The sequence below is a fragment of the Rhinopithecus roxellana genome, chromosome 1, assembly GCF_007565055.1.
Source record: "Rhinopithecus roxellana isolate Shanxi Qingling chromosome 1, ASM756505v1, whole genome shotgun sequence".
NCBI classification, from domain to species: Eukaryota; Metazoa; Chordata; class Mammalia; order Primates; family Cercopithecidae; genus Rhinopithecus; species Rhinopithecus roxellana.
Window position 1 is genome coordinate 181,014,402 of NC_044549.1, and position 25,419 is coordinate 181,039,820.

At 38.1% G+C, this 25,419-nt stretch overlaps 1 protein-coding gene across 7 annotated transcripts in view; it reads right to left on the reverse strand.

Moving 5' to 3' along the window:
* Positions 1-25,419, reverse strand: part of NPHP3 (nephrocystin 3) — a 54,348-nt gene that overhangs the window by 20,938 nt on the left and 7,991 nt on the right. For all 7 annotated transcript variants that reach the window (XR_004058340.1, XR_004058341.1, XR_004058336.1 and 4 more), the window contains exons 6-15: positions 23,640-23,800; positions 17,902-18,058; positions 15,555-15,629; positions 14,004-14,177; positions 11,264-11,367; positions 10,156-10,270; positions 9,755-9,898; positions 9,187-9,284; positions 7,068-7,170; positions 6,538-6,620 (exon numbers count right to left, since the gene is read on the reverse strand). Coding sequence is in view for 4 of the 7 variants with exons in the window: in XM_030933860.1 (XP_030789720.1) it covers positions 6,538-6,620; positions 7,068-7,170; positions 9,187-9,284; positions 9,755-9,898; positions 10,156-10,270; positions 11,264-11,367; positions 14,004-14,177; positions 15,555-15,629; positions 17,902-18,058; positions 23,640-23,800 (1,214 nt within the window). In the remaining 3 variants the exon portion in view is untranslated. The remainder of the gene's footprint in view (positions 1-6,537; positions 6,621-7,067; positions 7,171-9,186; positions 9,285-9,754; positions 9,899-10,155; positions 10,271-11,263; positions 11,368-14,003; positions 14,178-15,554; positions 15,630-17,901; positions 18,059-23,639; positions 23,801-25,419) is intronic.

The following is a 25,419-nucleotide window of genomic DNA, read 5'->3' on the forward strand; positions in this document are numbered from 1 at the left end:
TGACTGTCAGAAGGAAAACTATCAAACAGGAAGGACACCTATACCAAAACCCCATCAGTACGTCACCATCATCAAAGACCAGAGACAGATAAAACCACAAAGATGGGGAAAAAGCAGGGCAGAAAAGCTGGAAATTCAAAAAATAAGAGCGCATCTCCCCCTGCAAAGGAGTGCAGCCCCTTGCCAGCAATGGATCGAAGCTGGTCAGAGAATGACTTTGACGAGATGAGAGAAGAAGACTTCAGTCCATCAAACTTCTCAGAGCTAAAGGAGGAATTACGTACCCAGCGCAAAGAAACTAAAAATCTTGAAAAAAGAGTGGAAGAATTGACAGCTAGACTAATTAATGCAGAGAAGGTCATAAATGAAATGACAGAGATGAAAACCATGACACGAGAAATACGTGACAAATGCACAAGCTTCAGTAACCGACTCGATCTACTGGAAGAAAGAGTATCAGCGATTGAGGATCAAATGAATGAAATGAAGCGAGAAGAGAAACCAAAAGAAAAAAGAAGAAAAAGAAATGAACAAAGCCTGCAAGAAGTATGGGATTATGTAAAAAGACCAAATCTACGTCTGATTGGGGTGCCTGAAAGTGAGGGGGAAAATGGAACCAAGTTGGAAAACACTCTTCAGGATATCATCCAGGAGAACTTCCCCAACCTAGTAGGGCAGGCCAACATTCAAATTCAGGAAATACAGAGAACGCCACAAAGATACTCCTCCAGAAGAGCAACTCCAAGACACATAATTGCCAGATTCACCAAAGTTGAAATGAAGGAAAAAATCTTAAGGGCAGCCAGAGAGAGAGGTCGGGTTACCCACAAAGGGAAGCCCATCAGACTAACAGCAGATCTCTCGGCAGAAACTCTACAAGTCAGAAGAGAGTGGGGGCCAATATTCAATGTTCTTAAAGAAAAGAATTTTAAACCCAGAATTTCATATCCAGCCAAACTAAGTTTCATAAGTGAAGGAGAAATAAAATCCTTTACAGATAAGCAAATGCTTAGAGATTTTGTCACCACCAGGCCTGCCTTACAAGAGACCCTGAAGGAAGCCCTAAACATGGAAAGGAACAACCGGTACCAGCCATTGCAAAAACATGCCAAAATGTAAAGACCATCGAGGCTAGGAAGAAACTGCATCAACTAACGAGCAAAATAACCAGTTAATATCATAATGGCAGGATCAAGTTCACACATAACAATATTAACCTTAAATGTAAATGGACTAAATGCTCCAATTAAAAGACACAGACTGGCAAACTGGATCAAGAGTCAAGACCCATCAGTCTGCTGTATTCAGGAGACCCATCTCACAGGCAGAGACATACATAGGCTCAAAATAAAGGGATGGAGGAAGATCTACCAAGCAAATGGAGAACAAAAAAAAGCAGGGGTTGCAATCCTAGTCTCTGATAAAACAGACTTTAAACCATCAAAGATCAAAAGAGACAAAGAAGGCCATTACATAATGGTAAAGGGATCAATTCAACAGGAAGAGCTAACTATCCTAAATATATATGCACCCAATACAGGAGCACCCAGATTCATAAAGCAAGTCCTTAGAGACTTACAAAGAGACTTAGACTCCCATACAATAATAATGGGAGACTTCAACACTCCACTGTCAACATTAGACAGATCAACGAGACAGAAAGTTAACAAGGATATCCAGGAATTGAACTCATCTCTGCAAGAAGCAGACCTAATAGACATCTATAGAACTCTCCACCCCATATCAACAGAATATACATTCTTCTCAGCACCACATCGCACTTATTCCAAAATTGACCACATAATTGGAAGTAAAGCACTCCTCAGCAAATGTAAAAGAACAGAAATTATAACAAACTGTCTCTCAGACCACAGTGCAATCAAACTAGAACTCAGGACTAAGAAACTCAATCAAAACCGCTCAACTACATGGAAACTGAACAACCTGCTCCTGAATGACTACCGTAATGAAATGAAGGCAGAAATAAAGATGTTCTTTGAAACCAATGAGAACAAAGATACAACATACCAGAATCTCCGGGACACATTTAAAGCAGTGTGTAGAGGGAAATTTATAGCACTAAATGCCCACAAGAGAAAGCAGGAAAGATCTAAAATGGACACTCTAAGATCACAATTAAAAGAACTAGAGAGGCATGAGCAAACACATTCAAAAGCTAGCAGAAGGCAAGAAATAACTAAGATCAGAGCAGAACTGAAGGAGATAGAGACACAAAAAACCCTCCAAAAAATCAATGAATCCAGGAGTTGGTTTTTTGAAAAGATCAACAAAATTGACAGACCGCTAGCAAGACTAATAAAGAAGAAAAGAGAGAGGAATCAAATAGATGCAATAAAAAATGATAAAGGGGATATCACCACCGACCCCACAGAAATACAAACTACCATCAGAGAATACTATAAACACCTCTGTGCAAATCAACTAGAAAATCTAGAAGAAATGGATAATTTCCTGGACACTTACACTCTCCCAAGACTAAACCAGGAAGAAGTTGAATCCCTGAATAGACCAATAGCAGGCTCTGAAATTGAGGCAACAATTAATAGCCTACCTACCAAAAAAAGTCCAGGACCAGATGGATTCACGGCTGAATTCTACCAGAGGTACAAGGAGGAGCTGGTACCATTCCTTCTGAAACTATTCCAATCCATAGAAAAAGAGGGAATCCTCCCTAACTCATTTTATGAGGCCAACATCATCCTGATGCCAAAGCCTGGCAGAAACACAACAAAAAAAGAGAATTTTAGACCAATATCCCTGATGAACATCGATGCAAAAATCCTCAATAAAATACTGGCAAAACGGATTCAGCAGCACATCAAAAAGCTTATCCACCATGATCAAGTGGGCTTCATCCCTGGGATGCAAGGCTGGTTCAACATTCGCAAATCAGTAAACATAATCCAGCATATAAACAGAACCAAAGTCAAGAACCACATGATTATCTCAATAGATGCAGAAAAGGCTTTTGACAAAATTCAACAGCCCTTCATGCTAAAAACGCTCAATAAATTCGGTATTGATGGAACATACCTCAAAATAATAAGAGCTATTTATGACAAACCCACAGCTAATATCATACTGAATGGGCAAAAACTGGAAAAATTCCCTTTGAAAACTGGCACAAGACAGGGATGCCCTCTCTCACCACTCCTATTCAACATAGTCTTGGAAGTTCTGGCTAGGGCAATCAGGCAAGAGAAAGAAATCAAGGGTATTCAGTTAGGAAAAGAAGAAGTCAAATTGTCCCTGTTTGCAGATGACATGATTGTATATTTAGAAAACCCCATTGTCTCAGCCCAAAATCTCCTTAAGCTGATAAGCAACTTCAGCAAAGTCTCAGGATACAAAATTAACGTGCAAAAATCACAAGCATTCTTATACACCAGTAACAGACAAGCAGAGAGCCAAGTCAGGAATGAACTTCCATTCACAATTGCTTCAAAGAGAATAAAATACCTAGGAATCCAACTTACAAGGGATGTCAAGGACCTCTTCAAGGAGAACTACAAACCACTGCTCAGTGAAATCAAAGAGGACACAAACAAATGGAAGAACATACCATGCTCATGGATAGGAAGAATCAATATCATGAAAATGGCCATACTGCCCAAGGTTATTCATAGATTCAATGCCATCCCCATCAAGCTACCAATGAGTTTCTTCACAGAATTGGAAAAAACTGCTTTAAAGTTCATATGGAACCAAAAAAGAGCCCGCATTGCCAAGACAATCCTAAGTCAAAAGGACAAAGCTGGAGGCATCACGCTACCTGACTTGAAACTATACTACAAGGCTACAGTAACCAAAACAGCATGGTACTGGTACCAAAACAGAGCTATAGACCAATGGAACAGAACAGAGTCCTCAGAAATAATACCACACATCTACAGCCATCTGATCTTTGACAAACCTGAGAGAAACAAGAAATGGGGAAAGGATTCCCTATTTAATAAATGGTGCTGGGAAAATTGGCTAGCCATAAGTAGAAAGCTGAAACTGGATCCTTTCCTTACTCCTTATACGAAGATTAATTCAAGATGGATTAGAGACTTAAATGTTAGACCTAATACCATAAAAACTCTAGAAGAAAACCTAGGTAGTACCATTCAGGACATAGGCATGGGCAAGGACTTCATGTCTAAAACACCAAAAGCAACGGCAGCAAAAGCCAAAATTGACAAATGGGATCTAATTAAACTACAGAGCTTCTGCACAGCAAAAGAAACTACCATCAGAGTGAACAGGCAACCTACAGAATGGGAGAAAATTTTTGCAATCTACTCATCTGACAAAGGGCTAATATCCAGAATCTACAAAGAACTCAAACAAATACACAAGAAAAAAACAAACAACCCCATCAAAAAGTGGGCAAAGGATATGAACAGACATTTCTCAAAAGAAGACATTCATACAGCCAACAGACACATGAAAAAATGCTCATCATCACTCGCCATCAGAGAAATGCAAATCAAAACCACAATGAGATACCATCTCACACCAGCTAGAATGGCAATCATTAAAAAATCAGGAAACAACAGTTGTTGGAGAGGATGTGGAGAAATAGGAACACTTTTACACTGTTGGTGGGATTGTAAACTAGTTCAACCATTATGGAAAACAGTCTGGCAATTCCTCAAGGATCTAGAACTAGATGTACCATATGACCCAGCCATCCCACTACTGGGTATATACCCAAAGGATTATAAATTATTCTACTACAAAGACACATGCACATGTATGTTTACTGCGGCACTATTCACAATAGCAAAGACTTGGAATCAACCCAAATGTCCATCTGTGACAGACTGGATTAAGAAAATGTGGCACATATACACCATGGAATACTATGCAGCCATAAAAAAGGATGAGTTTGCGTCCTTTGTAGGGACATGGATGCAGCTGAAAACCATCATTCTTAGCAAACTATCACAAGAAGAGAAAACCAAACACCGCATGTTCTCACTCATAGGTGGGAACTGAACAATGAGATCACTTGGACTCGGGAAGGGGAACATCACACACCGGGGCCTATCATGGGGATGGAGGAGGGGGGAGGGATTGCATTGGGGAGTTATACATGATATAAATGATGAATTGATGGGTGCTGACGAGTTGATGGGTGCAGCACACCAACATGGTACAAATATACATATGTAACAAACCTGCACGTTATGCACATGTACCTTAGAACTTAAAGTATAATAAAAAATAAAAAAAAATAAAAATAAAAAAAGAGAAAAAAAATAGGTACTTTCAAAAATAAAAACAATAAAAGATACTTTCAATGAACATTATTAAATGTATGAAAAATGACTCACACTCCTGAATCATACTCATTGTATCACTTATGTTCACAGAGGCCAGATGTGTTGCCACAACTAACAGTGGAAAAGGACGGTGGAAATATCACAGGCAGCCTGGGCACAGTGGCTCACAGGCTGTAATCCCAGCACTTTGGGAGGCTAAGCAGGTGGACTGCTTGAGCCCAGGAGTTCAAGACCAGCCTGGCAATCATAGCAAAACGCCGCCTCTACTAAAAATACAAAAATTAGCCAGGCATGGTGGTGTGCTCCTGTAGTCCCAGATATTCAAGAGGCTGAGGTGGGAGGATCGCTTGAGTCTGGGAGGCAGAAGTTGCAGTGAGCCGAGATCGAGCCTCTGCTCTCCAGCCTGGGCAACAGAGAGTGAGACACTGTCTCAAAAACAAAAACAAAGATGAAATATTGTGGGCAATGTAAAGTTTCAGAAGATTTTTTAATTTCAAATTTGGTGCTGAAGACGAGATCATGGAATAAAGAGACAAGAAGTACTAGATTCAATGTCTGGAAATATGTGTGCTAGAATTGCCATCTATTGCAATGAGTAACAAAAAATGTATTAATCTTTTTTTTTTTTTTTTTTTTTTTTTACCGCAGATTGAGAAAAGACAAAGTAGAGTGACGCTATACTGAAGAAGAAATAAAAGTAGTAAAACATTCTAATGGTTGAGAATAGATAGCATAGGGTAAAGCTATACTGAGGAAATAAAAGTAGTGATACCCTAATGCTTATCTAAAGGCAGATTACTAATGGATATCTAAAATAAAACTATTTTATAATAAAAGTTTATCGGGACTTGAGAACAGAGACAATTAAAAATTCGTATCTATATCTACCTCCTGATATTCAAAGACACCTGAAATAATATTCTAACCCTCAGTTGTTTCCTTCACTTTCCCAAAGCTAGGGGCCACAAATGAGGGTGAGGATGGCTTTCTTTTGCAACCTCCAATAGGGAACAGATTAGTGTGAAGAAAATTAGACAAATCTATCAAGTTCTGACAATCATGGGCAGTAGGTACTCAATCTTCACCTGTAAGCCATGTTCTCACAAATGTTAGTATCACTATTCAAATAAAATCTGAGTGGCTCAAGAGACCAGTGTAGTGATTGGTTCGCAGTTTTGCAGGGTGAGAAAGGGTCTGCAGCAATCACAAAACATGCAGAAGATCATGTAAAATAACCAACACTTACCGCGCGATCATTTTGCCGAAAAGGGTGACATAAAGGGCATTGCAGGTTGTAGCAGAACGACAGTGTCGTTCCAGCTTCTTCTCCTGCACCAGTTTACCAAGAAAAACAAAACAGAAACACAAAAACCACCCTGGAATTAAGCGGTCTTTACTATCCAGCCATCAACAAATACCCCAACAGAAGTAACACCATTGCTGCCATCCGTGACATCACACCTTGCATGGTGGATCCTCGCCTGTGGTCAGCCTTCCAACTGCAGACCACAGATGTGGCCAGTAGGAAAATGCTTTTTTGCTTTTAAAATACCTGCTTAATACTATATAGTAAAGTAAACCTTAAGACCAACATCTTTTTATTGCTTCTTTTCTACCTGTCATTAGTTTAAGAGGCAATACATTTACCAAAGTCATTACTAAACTCTAGTTTTCCTTATAACAGATCCCCTACATTGAATTTTAAGTCTCATATAAGATGTTTCATAGGAAAGATAAGAAAGAGTAAAAGATTGCATCAAAATTAAAAATACACACCTGCTCTTTACTCAATTTAATGTCTACAGAGTGGCATTCTGCAATTATAACAGATTTTGCATCTTTTGGACTTAAGGGATCAAGATGAAGTGTAGGCCACAACCTTTTATTTAAAGAAAAGAAAAATGAAATTTTAATAATACAAGAACTGTAATTACCCACAACACAATTTAAAATCCACCACAGGAATTAACTTTTTATACTGCTTTTGTAAAATAAGCAAAACTAATGTCTATTAATCATATTAAGTAATTAATATATCTCACTCATTCTAACATGTGTATCATTACTTTCAGCAATGAATCACAACAAAGTTATAAAATAAACAGTATATACTTTAGATAGTTATGTGGCAAACATTTCTAGTTCTATATTCCATACTATCAGTAAAACTAAGCATAGGTATGAGTATCTATCAGGAGTGGCACCAGACACAATTATTGTCCACAAGCACTTGTAATGCAATTGAAATTGAACTATTACAACATAACATTCTCGATGTGGTAGTGAAAATTGGATTTGTGGGGGAGTTAAGCTTACTCTTTTTATGTATAAAGTACAAAGAGACACATGTATCTATTTATATATACAAGCTGATATACAATATGTGTGTGGCATTCAAATTTCTTGGGGGAGGCAATTTACAAATAAAATGTCTAAAAAGGTTCCTTATAGGAGCAAAAACAGGTTGAGAAACACTGTTCCATGTGATCCAATTGCTCTACTACTTTTTTTTTTTTTTTTTTTTTTCTGAGGTGGAGTCTCGTACTATTGCCTGGGCTGGTGTGCAGTAGTGCGATCTCGGCTGACTGCAACCTCCACTTCCCAGGTTCAAGTGATTCTCCTGCCTCAGTCTCCCAAATAGCTAGGATTACAGGCACCCACCACCATGCCCGGCTAATTTTTTGTATTTTTAGTAGAGATGGGGTTTCACTGTTAGCCAGGTTGGTCTTGAACTCCTGACCTTGTGATCCACCTGTCTCGGCCTCCCAAAGTGTTGTGATTACAGGCATGAGCCACTGCACCCAGCCATTTGTTTGTTTTTTGAGATAGAGTTTCACTCTTGTTGCCCAGGCTGGAGTGCAGTGGTGTGATCTCAGCTCACTGCAACCTCCGCCTCCTGGGTTCAAGTGATTCTTCTGCCCTAGCCTCCCAAGTAGATGGGATTACGAGTGCCCACCACCACGCCTGTCTAATTTTTGTATTTTTAGTAGAGACAGGTTTCACCATGTTGGTCAGGCTGGTCTCGAACTCCTGACCTCAGGTGATCCACTCGCCCTGACCTACCAAAGTGCTGGGATTACAGGTGTGAGCCACTGTGCCCAGCCACTCTACTACTTTTTAAAGGACCATTAAAGTGAGCTTGCATTTCAAAATAACAGGTGTCTATTATTCCCAGCCCAGCCTTTTCTCTATTTTCCTCATCTATAAATTTAACTGCCTACTAGACATTGTTATGTGGAGCTACTCAAACTAACCATGATTAAAAACTAAATTCATCACCTTTTCCCCACAACCTGCCTGTCCTCCGTGTTTCCTATTTCAGTTCATGAAGCTACATTAATTAATTTCTTAAGTCAGAAACTCCAGAATCATCATCCTGGCTCTTTCTTTTTCCCTTGCATCCCAGATCTATCTAACCTCCCACCAAATCCTTTTTTTTTTTTGGAGACAGGGTCTCCCTCTGTCACCCAGGCTGAAGTGCAGTGGCACGATCTCTGCTTTACTGCAACCTCTGCCTGCCTCCCAGGTTCAAGTAATTCTCCTTTCTCAGCCTTCCAAGTAGCTGGGATTATAGGCATGCACCACCATGCCCAGCTCATTTTTGTATTTTTTGTAGAGACAGGGTTTCACTATGTTGGCCAGGCTGTTTTCAAACTGCTTGCTCCAAGTTATCTGCCTGCCTTGGCCTCCCAAAGTGCTAGGATTACAGGCTCACACCATCGCGCCCAGCCCCAAAACCTATAGATTTTTTTTTTCATAAATTCACCCACTTCTCCCCATCCTCGCTGCAAGTTACATAAAAAACATGAAAACCATAAATGCATATTTAAAACCTTTCCTTGTTTGTACTTAAAACATTTCATGTACTCTGAAAGAACTGAAGTTGGCATCGTACCTCCATGCTGGAGGGCATGTTTCTACATTCACAGAAACAATTACTCTTACATTCACTGGCAGTGGATCTATCAGCCATTTCATGTGTTTTTCAACTTGCTTAAAAATATAAAAACAAAATTCAATCTATTAATCAAAATATTTCAAAACAATCCAATAATAGCTGCCCAAATAAAATGAAATTCTCATTAAGTTTATCTTATTAAGGACAAAAATCTTATTTTGGGGTGATTTATTTTAGAATTTTAAAAGAACAAGTAGCAAACATTATTATCACCAGTTGAACTCTGGACATGTCAGGAAATGTCAAGGCCCTAAAAATATGTCAAAACTCATAGTCTTTGCTAATTGTGTAAATTCAGTTGGTCTTTGTCAATAAAATATTAGTGTCTGTGGACATACAATATATTTTTTAAATCCATGTTTCCTCCCTAGAAATAAAGAAGAAATATAAAAAATAACATCATATTTTCTTCTCACAAACATATAATTTAAATGCCTGATCTAGCTATTACTGAATTTGCATCTCTTTCTGAGTGTATCAATAGGTAACAAATAGAAAACGGTACCTGAACTTGATCTATAGAATCAATAACAATGATGATGCTGCCTTGATGACGAGCAGACAGTTTTTCCAGCCAACGTGGAAATTCTTCCAGAAGCTTAGCAGGATCCAGTGTCAGAGCAGAGACTGACCAAGAGTGCTGCATCAACTACAAGATAAGAACATACACAAACTGAAGTAGTTACACATAGTTACTGAAGTAGTTACAGAGCTATTCTCAGTTTTTTATAAACCCAAATCAAGTCACCAAGAGGATCTGATTGTATCGAATATTATTTTTAACCTAATACAAAACCAGAACAGGTGGTTAATACTGAAAATCAGTTTACCAGTAGGTACTTATTAGTCCCAACAATTTCTGAATCTAAATAAAATTCTGTAATTCCAAAAAATGGAATACTATACCTTTAGAGTTAGTCGTTTAATAATCAAGGAGGACTCTGAGCTGGTCGACATGGGCCTTCCCACAAAATGGGAAAGAATCAGTGTGTTGGGGGAATTCTTCTGTTGTAATTGAATCCTAAAAGAAAAAGGCAGCACTTTTATAAAACTGATAAAGTTCCTTGACTGTCAATAAAAAAAGAATTCACAATGCAGTAAATATCAAATGTTGCCTAATTGAAGAATCAGATGGTCTGTTACTTTTAAATAAATATGGAAGTTTCTGTTTTTACTCCACTTTTAGATCCTTCTAAATAATCTTTTAAAAAATTGCAGATTCCTTTTAATTACAAATAGATGTTAATTAACATAAACCAAAGTACTTTCCATATAAGGGTAAGGTATTAGTAAAATAAGCATTAACTTTGAATTAAAAATTCCTACTAGAGGAAAATTTGTTAGGTACAAAAATATTATTTTCCAAACATAACTTTCAAAGGGTAATAAAAAGGAAACAACTACATATGCTAACCCTTCAATGTAAATAATTATGAATGAAAGAAAGTATTTTTACTGCTTGTTTTTAAATAACATAATGAAAAAATAAAGTTTATTAGCTTATATGAACCTTAGTCCATAATTTGAAGAACTACATTGCATTCATAGTAAAGGTTATCCTTAATTTTGATGTTCTGTAGAATGTATTTCACTCTAACTAGTCTGCTTTTGTCTTGTTTCCAATATTTAAAATCCCAATGAAACTTTTAAATAAAGGCAATAATTAAAAATAAAGGCACATTACTCGACAATCCACTTAACATGTCATATGTGTTATATGACATGTTATGTCACATATGATCACTTCCTTACATAGCACTCCCATAGCTGTTACCTATGTGATTTATGTACATAATCATGAATGTTCATGCTTCCTATTGCTTTCTCATTCTGTGTCTTCTCTCTGACATCCAAATTCTATGCATTTCAGGGCATGAACCTATTATTTTATTCATTTGTACTTTGTTAATGTTTATTGTAGGCCACGCAGGAAGGCAGGCATGCAATACATTTTGTTGAATAGATTCAGTAATTCAAACAATGACAACAATAATTTAATTGCACTGCATCATACCACTTGGATAAAAGAAGAGACTTTCCAGAACCTGGTCCTCCAGACACCAGAAGAGGTGGAATCGGGGCTGGTGCTGCCACTAGATCATTAAGGCGCTGGTAATACTAGAAAAAAAATGAATTTACATTGTAAGGAAGCACATGCCTCTGAGACTACTGAAGAGTCAACTTCTGATTATTCTCTGAAAATACTGGAGAAAAGCTCCGTGAGAAAATGAAATCTACTTTTAGTTGACAGCACCCTCATAACTGGCTATTTTTATGGCTGCCAAAACCATGACTGAACTAGTAAACTAAGAACGGGCCTCAATCAGCCGGGCGCGGTGGCTCACACCCGTAATCCCAGCACTTAGGGAGGCCGAGGCGGGCGGATCACGAGGTCATGAGATCCAGAACATCCTGGCTAACATGGTGAAACCCTATCTCTACTAAAAATACAAAAACAAAATTAGCCGGGCGTGGTGGCGGGCGCCTGTAGTCCCAGCTACTCAGGAGGCTGAGGCAGGAGAATGGTGTGAACCCAGAAGGCGGAGCTTGCAGTGAGCCGAGATCGCGCCACTGTACTCCAGCCTGGGTGACAGAGCAAGACTCCGTCTCGAAAAAAAAAATAAATAAATAAAAAGAATGGGCCACGATTTCTTCTACACATAGTATTGCTGCAAATTAATGGGTAAAGGACAACATTTCAGGTCCCTGTGGGGTTTTGCAACACTCAAATGTTTGCAGAATGTTTCAGGGAGCTCACTGTAGCCCCCAAACCACAGAAAATATTGCAGAAGACCTTGAAGGTACTGGCAGGCGACCTAGATCTCCTGGTCAGAGGAATAAACACCTGTTCTGGGAATCACCTTAGTTTCCGGGGGTTGCTGAGAAAAGGTCCAAATAAGAGGTTTTGTGTGGGGACTTGGAGTCTCCCAACCTGCCCGAGAATCAGGTTAGCCTAGGCTGCCTGAGATCTTTCTGAAACTAAGTGAGTTCGGTGTAAAGTCCAAGAATTCCTATTTCCCAAGCTTTCCCCAGAAACTCAAAACTGGTTCAAAGCTAAAAAGGACACACACAAAAACCAAAATATCTTAGCACTTATTAAGGAGTTTCAAAAGTTATCTTGAGACTTGAGTTTTTCTTCAGTGTACCAGTGAAGTGATAGCTGATGAGGAATTTTAAAAAGTGTATAGCAAGTAGTTTGCAGCCAGCTTTAGGCTAGCTTTAGAATAGCACAATTCTCCAGCAACTACAATGAATCACTTGGTATAGGTTTTCAATCAATTTTTCTACTTCTTATATTTAATTAACAAGCAGAAAAATTATATCTCTAAAGAATATATTCCCCAGGAACTCAAATAATTTGAATAGAAATGATTCTTCTGAAGGAGCAAAGAAAGTCTTGATTTACTACCTCTAAGTCCTAATGACTTAGTTCTTGGTCCCACAGGAAGTCCATTTATAGGATCCATTCTTCCCAAGTTCAGACCCCTGGCTATAAAAGAAAAACCATGGATCTGAAGCCAGAAAAGAACTAGGTTCAACTCCCAGATCTGCAATCTACTCACTGTGTACTCTTAGGCAAACCATAATCTGAACCACAGTTTCTTAATTTATAAAATAACAATAGCAATACTTCTCATAAAATAACGACTAACATTTATCATGTATCAGGTACTGTGCTAAGCACTTCATGTGCATTATCTGGTTTAATCCTTGCAACAAGTACCCATGAGGTAGTTACTATTAGTTATTCTCATTTTACAGCCAAGAAAGTCAAACTTTAGAGTGGCCAAGTAACTTGAAAAATCTAGTTAGTAAATGATGGAATCAGGACATTGACAGTCTAAATTTTAAAAGTTCTGTAAAAATACAACTGTTAGTATTAGCTACTATAATATTCTTTAAAATATTAGTTCTTACATTAATTTTTAACTATTAAGTATTAAATTTTTTTGAACTTGCACATAGATTTCATTGTATACCTCAAGTTCTAATAATTTGTTTAGATATTTAAGGATGTTGATAAGACTGATAAAGAAGGACTTATCTGCCTATTTCATGAACTACTATGGTTTGTTTTCTGAATGTAATATTTTGAGTCAAGAATTGGAGAACAGATACTCTTCCTATTCATTTTTTTTTTCATTATCTTTTTTTTTTTTTTAAGACAGGGTCTTGCTCTGTTGCCCAGGCTGGGGTGCAGGGGTATGGTCATGGCTCACTTCAGCCTTGACCTCCTGTGCTCAATTGATCCTCCCACCTCAGCTTCCCTAGTAGCTGGGATTACAGGTGCATACCATATGCCTGGTTAATTTTTCTATTGTTTGTAGAAACAAGGTTTTGCCATGTTGCTCAGGTTAGTTTCAAACTCCTGGGCTTAAAGCAATCTGCTTGTCTCAGCCTCCCGAAGTGTTGGGATTACAGGCGTGAGCCACTGCACCAGGCCTCAGCCATACTATCCTTATCAAGTTTCCTAGCTATCCTAATTCTAGTCTGAGTGAGTTGCAGATGGTGGCATAATAAACATGTGGTTGATAAATTTTGGTCTGTAACTAAAAATGTTTGGTCTATAAGCATATTTGAATCTATCTTTCTTATGACATAAACCTAAGCATGTCTCAACATGGATAATCAAGCCATGAGATTAGACAACTAGAATAATCATAAACCTTAACTATATTTAGATGAAAATAAAATCACAATACAGCCTTTAAGTGATGACAGATCTTTGTTAGACTAATACTCCAAGCACTTACTTTCTCAAATCCCAACTCATGGGCTGAATTAGAAGCCTGCTGAAAAGTTTCCATTTGCTCTTGTTCATCATGTATGTCCCACAGAACATCACCAAAATCATCTTCTTCTGGAATGGAATCCTCACTGCCCAAATCCTTAGTCTCCAGGTCTGTGTTCTCAAAACCCAGTATATCCTGAACACAAAGAACAACCACACAAAAATGAATGAAGAAAATAAAGATCTTACAGCGGGGGCACCCAGGCCCAAAGTGGGCTTCACCTACTTTCGGGAGGGCAAGTTCAAACATATGGCCCTTGTATAACACCTACAAGAATAAACTTATAACTATAAAAAATCACTAATTTAAAACAAAAGAAATAAAAATATTAAAGTAATAGAAATGAATACCTCTTTTTATAAAAATAAAATTAAAGGAATATTTTGAATCCCATGGAATTTGTTTCTTGAAAAATGTTACTCAACATCTTTGGTTGAATCTGGCTGGTGAATAGTTATAAAGTACTAAAGACTAGGAAATATGTTATAAGAATTGAATTACTAAGATGTGATTTCTTGATCTCAAGTATCTCTGCTGTCATACTTAGTCTTTACATTAAGTTACTGAAAATATGTTCTCTTTCAAGCACTAATGATGTTAAGTATATTTACTTTCACTTGCTGCCATTCTTTCTGCTCAATGAATTTTATTTATCTTGGTCCTAAAATTCACAAGATTGTGAAGATGAATTTGATAAAGACAACCGTCATACTAGAGAATACCATATCAAATGTGCTGCCAGAGGTCATATCATTTTGGGGCTCACTCTCTTTCTCTAATAATAAATCTTCATACTTCCTACTTCTCAAATAGGGTCCCTGGATGCCTGGGGGATGTGTCAGAAGGTGTGGGCAACCACAGGCTAAACATGGTACATCTTCCCACTGTGCCCATTCTGTTTGAGGAAGAGGGGAGTAATAAATAATCATTATTACTATTTTTTCTAATACATAATTTTAAATTATTTTTTATATTAAACACAAACATAGACATAATATCAGGCAGAATATATAACTCACATAAATTTTCAAGACAGCACATGAAACTTCATAAAGACTTCCAGCTTAAGGCCCCTCCCTGGGCCATGTTCTCATCCCCCCTGGAGGCATGCTTTCATCCTCCTCTTCTGTTAGGGATAACATGGTGGGAAAACCTGAAAGGGACTTTCCTCATATATAAAAACTCAAAGGGTACACAGAAGAGCCTCCCTATTGAATAAAATGAACACTTTCTCTCAAACAGTTTTCAGCTAGCGCTTCTGTAATATGTTTTACACTTAGGTATTGAAGCATCAAATAGTCCTGTGAGATAGATCAGAGGGAAAGATATTAATACATGATCCTAGTAATGCTAAGAACATACCACAGGATGGACTCCCAACAGAAACAATAGCGCCTTCCTCAGGCACTGTGTTCAAAAAGACAAGCAAGTGGTTTTCTCTGGAAAATTCAATTTTATAGAAAGCGATCTTAAAATATTTTAGATGAAATCTTACAGAGAATGCATATTTACCTGTTTAATAATCTTTTCTACACAAATGTAAGTTTTATATACTCCTTCTGCAGGATCTCCTGAGTGATCAATGATCTGGATAAAAATCATTTAAGAACAATGAGAAAAACCATAATATCAGAAAGAAGTGGTGGTAAACACTTTTATAGTGCTTATGTGACAGGAACTATTCTAAATATTTAACACATATTAGCTAATTTATCTTCACAACAATCTGAGGAGGGAGATACTATTATTATCCCCATTTTATAGAAAAGTAAACTGAGGCACAGTAACTTGTCCAAGGTCACATAAGGGATTTAGTGTGAAAAATGGAGCAACAAAACAAGAAGTAGGCCAGGTGCGGTGGCTCATGCCTGTAATCCCAGCACTTTGGGAGGCGGTGAGGTGGGTGGATCACGAGGTCAGGAGATCGAGACCATCCTGGCTAACACGGTGAAACCCCATCTCTACTAAAAATACAAAAAATTAGCCGGGCGTGGTGGCGGATGCCTGTAGTCCCAGTTACTCGGGAGGCTGAGGCAGGAGAATGGCATGAACCCGGAAGGCGGAGCTTGCAGTGAGCGGAGATCCCACCACTGCACTCCAGCCTGGGCGACAGAGTGAGACTCCGTCTCAAAAAAATAAATAAATAAATAAAAAGAATTATACATTTTTTTTGCCCTGTCTCCAAATTTTCTCTTATGTATTTCCACACCACTCAATATATTTACCCTTCAAAATGCATCAAAATACAATTTTATGTCAATAAAACTATAATTCTACAAAAGACAAAAGCAAAATAGTATTTTACTATGTAGTCTTACTGAGTCTGCTGAAAGAAGAACGCCCAATCTGTAAGAACATGTGTACTGCTACTAATAATATTTGATAAAATGAGAATAAGGCAATGATTTTACAATAAATACCAAGTGAACAAGCATGGAGATTCACCCTCCATTTACATTTATAATCATGGTAGGGAGACCTTATTTCACTCCTATTTTATAAAATAAACTCATCCTTCTAGCATACTAATTTTTTAAAAGTAAAGGTTATAGAATACACAGAATAAAAAAGATAAATATCTTTTTTTGTGGGACCTAGTGGACTACTTGATACTACAATAATTAAAGAATGAAATGGGTCTGGAAATGATAATTAAAATGCACTTCCTTTTTGTCTTAGCCTCTTTAGTTTTATATGGCATGCTGGTCTCAAGCTATCTTTTCAATACTAAATGATGGAAAGAAAAATGCTTGTATTCATATTTGATTTTATTTCCTGGCTGGGCACAGGGAAGTGAAAACTGTAAAAATCCTAGAATTGTTTTCAATTGTATTATTGACATTAACTACAGACATTTACCAAGTTGCCTCCATGTACAGTAATAAAAAGCCTATAATATCTATTCTAAAAATTATCCCAACATGCATCTAGGAATGATCAAATTTCTCTCATCCCATCATCAGCTTTTTGTTTTCCCCAATGCTCTCAGGAAAAGTCACTATAAAAAGTCTCCTCCTGCAGCATGGACAACATAATGAGACCCCATCTCTATAAAAATGTTAACAAAGTAGCCAGGCATGGTGGCCCCTGCCTATAGTCCCAGCTACTCAAGAGGCTGAGGTGGGAGGATTGCTTGATATCTGAGTCCAGGAATCCGAGGCTTCAATGAGCTATGAACATGCCACCACACTCCGGCCTGGGTGACAGAGTGAGACTCTGTCTCTTAAAAAAAAAAAAAAAAAAAATCTCCTCCTGACACTAATCCTTGGTCAGTAGACAGAAGAACTCTATGCTTGCAAGAAAAGCACAAAATACCATCTGATCATACAGATCATACTCGTGCTAGCCACACTTGCGATTCATTTCTCTCTTTTTCTCACAACCCACAACCAATCTGTTAAGAAATGCTATTGGCTCTACTGTCAAAATGTATTCAGAATCCTACCACTTCTCATCATTTCCTCTACCACCACCCTGCTTGGAGCCACCAGCATCTCTCACCTGGATAACGGCAATGGCTCTGAGACTCTGCACACTACCCCCTGAATGACCACCTATTCTCAACGTGGCAGCCAAAAAGATGACTGTCAGATGATCACGCCGGTCCTCATTCTATTGCTTATAGTCCTGCAATGGCTCCCAATCTCACTCCAAGTGAAAAGCCAATATCCTCAAAATGACCTCTGAGGTTCTTCACAATCAATGAGGTCCCCTCTCCTTCTCCTCCCCTCACTTATCTGCTCCGGCCACATGGGTTTCTCTCCCCTGCCCAGACATGCCAGGCTCATGTCCATCTCATGGCCTTTGCTCCAGTTTTTCCCTCAGCTGAGTGTTATTCAAAAATGCCTATGAATTTTACCTTGGCTTTGTTGGTCTTGTTTAGATTAGAAACTTGATCAATCAATTGCTGGACAGAGTCAGAACTGACTTTTCCATCTTCCAAACGATGAAAGATTAATCGAGGTTTTCCTTCAGGGTTTTTCAGAAAAGCTTCTTCACAATCTTCCAATAAAAGGCTAGATTGGAAATCAGCATTTTGTGTGCTATACTGCATGTGGCAGCAAGCAGTTAGTTAATCAACCTATATCAATAATGGAGTTTTACTACAGTGACAAGTGGCCAGAAAAGGTCCAATTGCAGAACAAGTGAAGCTTTCCAAAACTGGATGTGTTACAGCTCTCTTCCAGCTTGGTCTTAAAATATAATATATTCATTAACCCATAGTGAGCATAAATATAATAAATTATGCATTAAATTGTAAAGCCCATAGAACTTTATTTTTTAAAACTAAAAAAGATCTCAAAAACACTCTTAAACTTGGCTCAAAATAATGGACTAGACTCATGAGACTTTGAAAATAGATGGCAAACAAAATTCCATCTAAAAATGTATAATTTCCATGTTAACACAAGTAGGCAGGAGGTCATGCATGGGGAGGTACACAGGCACCATCCAGGGCAACAGCCAGGTTCCTGTACTGCTTTTCCAGGGGTTCTTTTTAATGCTTTTAATTTGACCCACCTCACTTCATGGCAGAATCACAGGAGAAATCTCTTACAATGGAAGATAGGAACTGAAATATGGCAAGTCCAGGAGAGGCCTTTATTCCAGATAAAGGTTTCAAAATGAGGAATTCTTTGCTCTTGATTGGCCCTCCTTCATTACATCAGCACCCTTGTTGGGCAGACCAGGCTCACTAAGAATTCTTGAACCTACATAGAAGGAGAGGAGCTTCTCTGTTTGGATGGCAGCCCCAAAGTTTTGAGAGTTTTCTCTTTCCCAGTTCTTTTAGTCTTTTCTCATCTAATAAATGACCCTAATCCTTATACCCAATATATACTACAAGAAAGATCTGGAGACAGATTGGAAGAGGTTGGATGACTGGAAAAAACCTTGACTGAGGTGAAGGTAAAAAAAATTCCAAAAAACAACTTTGTTACAGGGAACCAAAATTATATTTTTAATGAAAATTCTAGAAAAAAAAATCCTAGAACTAATAATCTGCTGAGGTATTTCTCTCTCTCTCTCCCTCCCTTCTTTCTTTCTCTCCCTCTTTTTTCTTTTTTTTTTTTTTTTTTGAGACAGGGTCTCACTCTGTCACCCAGCCTGGTGTGCAGTGGTACAATCACAGCTCACTGCAGCTTCAACCTCCTGGGCTCAAGCAATTCTCCCACCTCAGCCTCCGGGGTAGCTAGGCCCACAAGCACATGCCACCACGCCCAGCTAATTTTTGTATTTTTTGTAGAGATGGGGTTTCACCATGTTGCCCAGGCAAGTCTTGAATTCCTGGGCTCAAGTGATCGTCTCACCTTGGCCTCCCAAAGTGCTGGGATTACAGGCATGAGTCAAGGCGCGCAGCCCACATCTACTGGGGTTTTCTACACAACAAAGGACACTGCAACCAATTCCCCTTTCTAGAAAGCATTAAATGAAAGTTGTCTAGAGAAACAAATTTTGTGTGTGGGGTATGTGTGTGTATGTGTAGAAGGGTGATACTATATGATTCAGAATTTGCAAATTAGACTACTAGCCCAAAATATTAAAAATTAAGAAACATTCTATTGTATATTTCTGTGCCAATCCATTCTACCCAAACCACAGAAGTTTTCTATGTTAAAATCACTCTGACCATGTTCTATAGAATTTTGGAATTCCAATGATTCATCTGTCAGTGCTTTGGGGGAAAAGTCTGTGGCCCATTAGAAGACCAAAGAGTGGGTGTGCTGCTCAGGCACATGTACATATTTCAAAACATTCCCTACAAAACTGACCCATGGGGCTCAGATAAAATGATATGATCTCTGGGATTTTATTCAAATAATTTGGTGGAACGGAAGCAGATGCTACAGATGAAACAACTGGTCATGAGTTGATAATTGCTGAAGTTAGACAGTATGACAGGCCAGCTAATATGCTGATAAACTGCACTTTAAGATCCCTTCAGAAAGTAGCCTGAGCAGACAAAAATGTAGGGGAGGTGCTGCTAGAGAAGATGCAGCTTTGTGGGGCTGGAGGAGTTAAAACAGTGAGGCTGAGGCATAATGAGGAAAGTTCAATTATAGAACAAACAAGAGCTTCCACTTGCCTAAATTCTATAAGGAAACTCTATAGGCGATTTGGTAAAACAAACAAACAAAAAAACCCTGAAACCAATAATAGGGCCTAAGAAGTCCTGAAAGGTGACTGAACTACCCCTTAGGCACGGAGGCCTCCCCATCCCTTGAGAAAGACTGATGATGCCCTGAGGAAAACCAGTCACAGTCGCCCCTCTGTGCTGCTGTGCGAAGGGAGAGGCACCTCTCCTTCTACTCCTTCTACGTAGGTTCAAGCATTCTTAGTGAGCCCGGTCTGCCCAGCAAAGGTGCTGATGTAATGAAGGAGGGCCAATCATGGGCAAATAATTCCTCATTTTAAAACCTTTATCTGGAATATTCCTACTCAGCCAGCCTCTCCTGGACTCGCCATATTTCAGTTCCCATCCTTCATTGTAGGAGATTTCTCCCAGGATTTTTCTCCTTCCATGAAGGGAGGCGGGTCAAATCAAAGGCATTAAAGAAGAACCCCTGGAAAAGCAGTGCAGGAGCCTGGCCATTTCCCTCTAATGCACCTTCTCCGGTCAGTGACACTGAGAGGCACAGTGAGGGCCTGTGCCCCTCACTAAGCATGACTTCCTGCCTACCTTCCCCACCTACAACTAAGCATGTTGTTAGCATAGCTGCTCCAAATCCAATCATTTCATACCCCAAAACCATGCATTTTGAGTTTCATAATTTCTTGTAAGAGACCTGAATAGTGTGAGAAGCCAGTGAACACTATCTTCAAATAACTCTGTGGATACCATCTGCACACAGGGAATAGTTATTGACCAGGAAAGTGTTTCCCCACGGAGCTTCCAAGCTGCTCCGGAGAGGCTTTTCCAGATTCATCTTTTGGGAAGGATGGGGTAGTCACTGGGGTGGGTGAAGGCGCAATCTGAGAGAAACAAAGGCTCCAACAGCCCGTTTGTGGTGTGGAGTCCATCCCCACGGCCATACCTCTTGACAGGCATGAAAGAAACAAGTAATAAAATAATAAGCAGCTGGAATAGGAAAAGTTTAAGTAAAATAAAGCCAAAGTAGAGACTAAAATTATTAAATTTAAGAAATTTAAATCCTTATTTAACAAGAATAAAATTTTTTAAAATGTACAATATAAAATTTTACTAAAAGGAGATAAACTGAAAACTACTAAGCAAAAGTAATACAATATGAAATAAATGGGGAGGAAAACATCAAGAAGAGTTTAAAATTGGAAAAGAAAAATAAATGTTAAAAGGGTAAATATAATGTATACAATGTTTTATTTAAAAAGTAAGGGGTTTTTTTTGGTTTGTTTCTAAAACAGGGTCATGCTCTGTCACCCAGAAAGTTTTTTTTTTTAATGCTGTAATTTTTTTTTTTAATTATACTTTAAGTTCTAGGGTACATGTGCATAACGTGCAGGTTTGTTACATATGTATACTTGTGCCATGTTGGTGTGCTGCACCCATCAACTCGTCAGCACCCATCAATTCGTCATTTATATCAGGTATAACTCCCAATGCATTCCCTCCCCCCTCCCCCCTCCCCATGATAGATGCAGCTGGAAACCATCATTCTTAGCAAACTATCACAAGAACAGAAAACCAAACACTGCATGTTCTCACTCATAGGTGGGAACTGAACAATGACATCACTTGGAATCGGAAAGTTTTTTTAATGTAAAGAAAAACAAAATGGTTGTATGGATTAAAGATAAGAATTAGAAAAAAATAATGTAACAACAAATAACATATTACCAAGTAAGATAAAAAAAAAATGACTTGGCCCGGCGCGGTGGCTCAAGCCTGTAAGCCCAGCACTTTGGGAGGCCGAGACGGGCGGATCACGAGGTCAGGAGATCGAGACCATCCTGGCTAACACTGTGAAACCCTGTCTCTACTAAAAAATACAAAAAAAAAAAAAAACTAGCCAGGCGAGGTGGCGGGCGCCTGTAGTCCCAGCTACTCGGGAGGCTGAGGCAGGAGAATGGCGTGAACCAGGGAGGCGGAGCTTGCAGTGAGCTGAGATCCGGCCACTGCACTCCAGCCCGGGCGACAGAGCGAGACTCCCTCTCAAAAAAAAAAAAAACTACTCAATCATTAACAAGACAAGATATATCCTTAATAAATATAAAAACAGGGAAAGAAGAAGGAAGGGGTGGATAGCAATGAAACCCAACTGAAGACAATCAAGTTGAAGAACTCCTTAAACACATTCTGGATGAAGGCTCATTGACTAGGTAGTTCCCTGTTCACCTGGCCACTAGGCAGTCTTAAGGGTCAAAAATGCGTTATACTGTAGGGAAACTTGTGAAACTTAAGGCCCTACATATATCTATACATAGCTAAAGTCAGAGTTGGTCCACAATTAAAAATAAAAAAGCAAAATGCTTTAGAAAGGTTAAATTTAGACAGTAAATCTAGAAAGAAAAATTAGCCTCTTATTAATCTTATTTTGTCCTTTATATCTAACTGGTGAAAAAAAATCTTTATTTGCAGATAAGACTTATTAGCATGATTATATTCACATTATAAGAACATTGTTCACTTTACTGGGTCTATTTAAATAGTAAGCTCCTCACAGTATGTAAATTATGATTCAACACCTATACAAGTGATCAAGTACATGAACTTCATATGTAACATATATAGTTCAAATACCTCTCAGTTGGTATCCAAAGAAAGAAAACAATGAAGGTTAATGTTGATTATTGAAATTAGGAGTTATCAACTTTTTCTGTAAAAGGTCAGATAGTAAACAGTTCAGGTTTTGTATGACATATGGTTTCTGTTGTAACGCTTCAACTTTGCTATTATAGTATGAAAGCAGCTGTAGAAAATATATGAATGGGCTGGGTCGGTGGCTCACGCCTGTAATCCCACCACTTTGGGAGGCCAAGGTGGGCAGATCACAAGGTCAGGAGATCGAGACCATCTGACTAGCACGGTGAAACCTCATCTCTACTAAAAATACAAAAAATTAGCTGGGCATGGTGGCGAGCGCCTGTAGTCCCAGCTACTGGGGAGGCTGAGGCAGGAGAATGGCGTGAACCCGGGAGGCAGAGCTTGCAGTGAGCCGAGGTCGCATCACTGCACTCCATCCTGGGCGACAGAGCGACTCTGTCTCAAAAAAAAAAAAAAAAAGAAAGAAAAAAAAGAAAATATATGAATGAATGAATGAATGAATGAATGTGGCTGTGTTCCAATAAAACTTTATTTACAAAAGCGGACTCCTGGCTAGATTTGGCCCTTGGGCTATATTTGCCAAACTCTGATTTATAATAAGTTATAAATTAATGATGTTGATCATAGGACCTATGAAAAAATCTAACAGCATAAAACTTTTTAAATTAAAAATCTAACAGCATAAAACTTTTAATTCTTGATTTTATTTAAGTATGAAACAGTTGTAGAATTAATAATTTCATGGACTTTTTTATTATAAGGATGCAATTAAAATTTATCTTTGAAGCTTATTTGGCAATCTCAATTCTATTTACAGTTTACTGCTTATAATAAATTAATTTTTTTCAGCTTACCTTGGTAATGTTAAGTGAATAAATAAAATAACTAAAGAACTTTTCTCAATTTCCCATTTTCTTACAGTGAGGTATTGATTTCCAACATCTATTGGAAAATAAACAGCATGGAAAAAATATCCCATTGTCTCGCACATTCTCTTAAGTTTAGGTGAATAGTCCTAAAAACAAATGAAAACATATAAAAGCTTAATGTATTTAACTAAAGACCAAGCGAGATTCATACTACTTAAAATAAAAAGTATGCTTTAAAACAGGTTATACTGGATATCTTTTAATATAAACTTTTAAAAATAATCACATTTTAAAAGAAAATCTTAAAGAGAAAAGGCATGTTTCTCTCAAATACAAATAATAATAGCTTAGCAACCTGGCCTTTTTCTAGCTCAGAAGATGACTTATTTCATAATAAACCTAGAACAACAGGAGACAGTATTAGGCTATTTTGCTTTGGTATTTGCTTCTTTTCGGTATTATTACCATGAACAATCTGTTTTATTGTCATAAAGAGTGCAAAATACAGATCCATAGATCTGTATAGTAAAAAACATCCACTATGATACATCAGAACGCTAAAGCAGAGAGATTAAGTTAAAACACATAAATCTACAATTAAGAGAGTAAGTAATGATGACTATTATTATGAAAGAAATTAGTAATACCCTCAAAATGTCCTTGGGAATAATATATTCAATTACTGGATGGAAGCTTTGGGCTTTAAAATATTTTATCTTTTTACTAAAATTGAACAATATCACAAAGGAAAGCTAAATGAGTTTGGTAATCAACAACATGGAAGATGTTAATATAGAAGGTATAGCATGTGACACACATTCTATAAAATTCCCTTGGAACCCTGGTAGGCAAGCTTTTTATATAAAGGGTTAGATAGCAAATATTTCTGCAACAATAATAATCGCTTAACAACTTGGCTGTTTTAGCAGGGATCTTTGTGGTTTATTTGGCTTCCATCACAATTTACTCTGCCATTGAATTGGTGTTGTAGTGCCGCCATGGATGATATGTAAACGAATGAGCGTGGCAATGTTCTAATAAACTTGATAGACACTAAAATTTGTATTTCATATAATTTTCACGTCATAAAGTATTATTCTCCTTTTGACTTTTTCTACCACTTAAAATGTGAAAACCAATCTTATCGCTGGGCCATTTAAAACAGGCAGCAGGCCAGATTTCACCAACAGGCTATAGTGACCCCCGCCTTAGAATAACTCCAACGGCTGCCTTGGAAAATTTAAACCATGGTAGGGAGAAAATTTTATTACCTGAGACAGACTCAAGGATAGAGCTGGCAGAGACAGTAACTAAAGCAGACACAATCAACAAGAGTCTTAAACATTGTGGAGAATATGCAATGAAAATTTCACAAAACAAGCCTAGGCAACACAATGAGACCCTTTCTCTACAAAAAAAAAAAAAAAAAAAAAACCAAAACCAAAAAATTAAATTAGCCATATTTGGTGGTGTGTGCCTGTAGTAGTCCTAGCTGTTATGGAGGACCGGGTGGGAGGATTGCTTGAGCTCATGAGTTTGAGGCTACAGTGAGCTATGACTGTGCCACTGCCCTCCAGCCCAGGCAACAGAGCAAGACACTGTCTCAAAACAACCAAACACACACACAAAAAAACTCCAGAAAGTTCCAACACCTTAGTCTGACATTTATAACTAAAACAAGTTAAAACCTTCTTTTTCTGTCCTAGCTCCCGTCCTAGGAAAGTTAATTCCAGAAAGTAAACATAAATAAATAAACCCTCAATTC